Genomic DNA, 3286 nt, shown 5'->3' with positions numbered 1-3286 from the left:
CCATAAACTGCCCATGGACCTGGGCCACCTCCAGGCTCTGCTGCTCTGTTTGGCACTGGGAAGGTGCAGTGGACCCCCAGGGAAGCTTTCACATTTGGCTGGACCCCCAGGGAAGCTTTCACATTTGGCTGTGGCATGTGACCCAGCATTTTGGGAAAAGACTGAACTAAGGTCCTTGAAGGCTTGGCCTTACAGCAGCAGCACCCGCTCCGGGCCAGGCACCTCATGGTGCTGGGCGCTTTGACAGATGCACTGCCTGGCCAGACCTGCCCTGCAGCCTTCGCACCCACGGGGAAGCTGTCACAGTTACAGGGAGTAGAAACCCAATGCAAAAGTTGGGGCAGAACTCCAGAACTTTGGGTTTGGATAAAACCATGAATCTGAAGGTAAATTGCGTTTGAATTTCAAGACTTAAATATGGATTTCAAGAACACAATTTGGCTGAAGATCTATGTCATTTAGCAAAAACTCCAGGAAAATTATTAGTCGAGGAATAGCTCAAAGACACTTACAGTGGGGAATAAAGTGGCCTGGCTGTGTTTCTTCTTTCTGCATCACCGTGATTGTTAGTAAGGTCATAAGAATACTGAAAATGTGTTTTAAAATAGGGAGCATATTCTCTCCCAGCATCAGTTACTGTTTCCTATAGTACTCTGGCACTGCAGGCCTATTTAGGACCACCCCCAAATAATTTTTAGCTCGTTGTTTCTTCAAGTAAAACAGTTACTATTGATTAAAGTTGCTATAACTTTTCAGCTGTGATAAGTAACATGGGGAAAAGATTTATCTAATGATGTTACAGTTTCCTTTTGCATCACTGTACTCAAATTTGGGGAACTTGGTTCTGCTCATGGTGTAGGTGGCATGGGGCCAGAGCAGGAGCATGGAGGTGGAGGTTCATGACCCCTTCCTTGCTCATGCTGTCCTTACAGGGGTGCTCTCCACACCAGACAAGGCTTCTTTGTAGCCAAAATGCCAGACGTGCCTGGCAAGTCTTCACCTGAGTGAAAAAAATCAGCCTCTCTAGGTTTGTCTGTTCTAGTTGCTTGGATGGAACTAGAACTGGATGGAACTGGGTGGAAAGCTGTACAGCTTGGCTTTGGGAGCACAGACTTGGAGCAAGTGGAAGTCCTCTTACCCACAGGGCTCCTGCTCATCTTAGGGTCACAGCCCAGGAGGCAGAGATTAACCCCAGACCATTTGACATGCTTTAGAAGGACACCGTGTAGCCCTGCTAGCCAGCCAGAGGCTTGCTGCCTTCAGGGGGATCAATGGGAAGTAAGAAAGAGCAGGGGTTTACAGATTTATTTTTTTTTCATACCACTTTTCAATTTCTACAAGACCCACTGTCTCATCTTCCTTGGCTTGGTACTTTTGACCAGGAGAAGGCAGCTAATGACTAATGAATGCACCAAGTTTTTGCACCAAATCTTTCTGGAAGCCAGGTGCTATCTGGTCCTCATTAAGCAAGATGTTGTCAGGAGAATTTCTGCTGCGGTGAAGGTTCACCTTTTACTTCCAGGTCCTTTCAAAGTATCGGCTGATCCCTTCATGCAATGGCCAAGAAGGGGGTTGTGCCCACCACTGGTCAGGTCCTCCTGTAGCAAAGGGCGTAGTTTGCAGAGCCTCCCTGTCTGGGCTCCCCTTGGAGCAAGGGGACATCTGTCTGACCCAGCGCCCAACGTGCCAGACATCCTCAGCCACCTCAGCTTACCTGCCTGAAGTCTGCAGCTGCAGCATCAGTGTGTGTTTCGTGGCAGCACCCAACCACAGCCTGGGCAGCAGCCGTGTGGCCCCAGGAGCAAACGTCATGGTCATCAGTCACCTGATGAACACCAAAGGGCCACGTCCTCATGATGGAGCAGATCACTACACGCCACGTGTCACCCAGCGCCGCTGGAGCAGAGGGGCGGCGGATTTCTTTTCTCCCCTGTTCAGGTTTTGAAGAGTCCTCAAAAATAGGTGGGCAGCACGGCAGTAGAATAGACATCGCAGTCCCTGACCCATTTGGCCCTATGCCAGGCTCCCCTGCCCTGAAATCGCAGGTATAAGGCTAGACTGGCTCCTCCACGCTCTCCACGGGTGCCCTGGGGAAGGGTTCATCTCCGGGAGCTGCAGAACAGTCAGTCTATTGCATCAGAGCGCTTACTAATCCACCTCATTTAAAAAATGATGGCACTGTGCATGGTGGCAGGTTTATCTTATTACAATTTTCCTTTTGAATACAGCAAGGATTGACATTATGAAAGCAGAGTTAGCCTGTCTTCTCTCCCAAGTGAAGATAAATGGCATCATAAAAATCAGACATCATGTATCATATATGTTATAAATAACACCTGGTATTGAGGTAATAACTTAATTTTAAAGACACACATACACACAAATCCATATATCTACATCTCTCTCTTCTGTCATATTTGATCATCTTACTAATTAAAAGGAGCCTGCTATACTATTTTTAGCCTTGCAGTCTCAGCCTAGCTGTTTAAACCACTGTGGTTTCCCATCTGCTTTAGAAATGATTTAATAATCAGATAGACAGAAGCTTAGTTCTCATAAGCTGAGATGATCCTTCAGGGCCAAAAGTGGAAGGAAAATATATTTTAATGAGTACATTTAGGGAAACCACGGCTGCTTTTGTCTTGCAAAGGAAGCCACCAAGTCTCTGCCTAACTTGTGCTGGCGACCATTTACATGTAATAAAGGGGGAAACAGGAGGAGGTTCCTTCCTTGCGTCCTGCAGCGTCTTGAGTATTATCTCTAAGAGCAGCAATGCTTACTCCAGCAATAACGGGGATTAAACCTATGGATACCAGCCTCGACAGGTAACTTAGATAAGCCTGAGCCAGGATACTTGGCCTCGAATTCAAACTTCCCTAAAATTGCTGTATTCCAAGAAAGGAATTTCCCTGTAAGAAAGCTGCTGTTAGTTTCTGACTCAATATCGAGGTGGTGACCCAGAGCTGAGAAGATCGCTGCATTTTATTCTCGGCTGACATTTCTTTAAGAACAAAAGGCACACACACATGTACAGCTTTTGAGAGTATCAGAGTTCTCAAATCTTTGTGCTTTCAGGGACAAGACAGTGGCCAGACCAGTGATACGTTGTTTATGCAGAATTTTTACAACTTCTGTCTGAACCAGCTGGCCGGGCCACACTGTTAGTCGTTACGTTCCTGGACTGAAAAAGCTCTTTACCTGAAGAAGGACTGAAAAAGGACTTGGGGGGCAAAGATGCAAATGCCAGGCTTTTGGCTGGTTATTGGAGTCTGTGGGAAATCTCTTT

At 46.9% G+C, this 3286-nt stretch overlaps 1 protein-coding gene across 1 annotated transcript in view; it reads left to right on the top strand.

The window, feature by feature from the left end:
• The window catches only part of RGS6 (regulator of G protein signaling 6), a 101470-nt gene extending 98305 nt beyond the window's left edge, over positions 1–3165 (top strand). Inside the window, exon 16 of the mRNA XM_009645560.2 lies at positions 3076–3165. Coding sequence (XP_009643855.2) covers positions 3076–3165 — 90 coding nt within the window. The remainder of the gene's footprint in view (positions 1–3075) is intronic.
• The last annotated feature ends 121 nt before the right edge of the window (positions 3166–3286 follow it).

This window comes from Egretta garzetta, unplaced genomic scaffold (assembly GCF_000687185.1).
Source record: "Egretta garzetta isolate BGI_Z169 unplaced genomic scaffold, ASM68718v1 scaffold828, whole genome shotgun sequence".
Lineage (NCBI taxonomy): Eukaryota > Metazoa > Chordata > Aves > Pelecaniformes > Ardeidae > Egretta > Egretta garzetta.
Note: the sequence above shows the minus strand (reverse complement) of the source record. Positions and strands in the feature narration are given on the sequence as shown.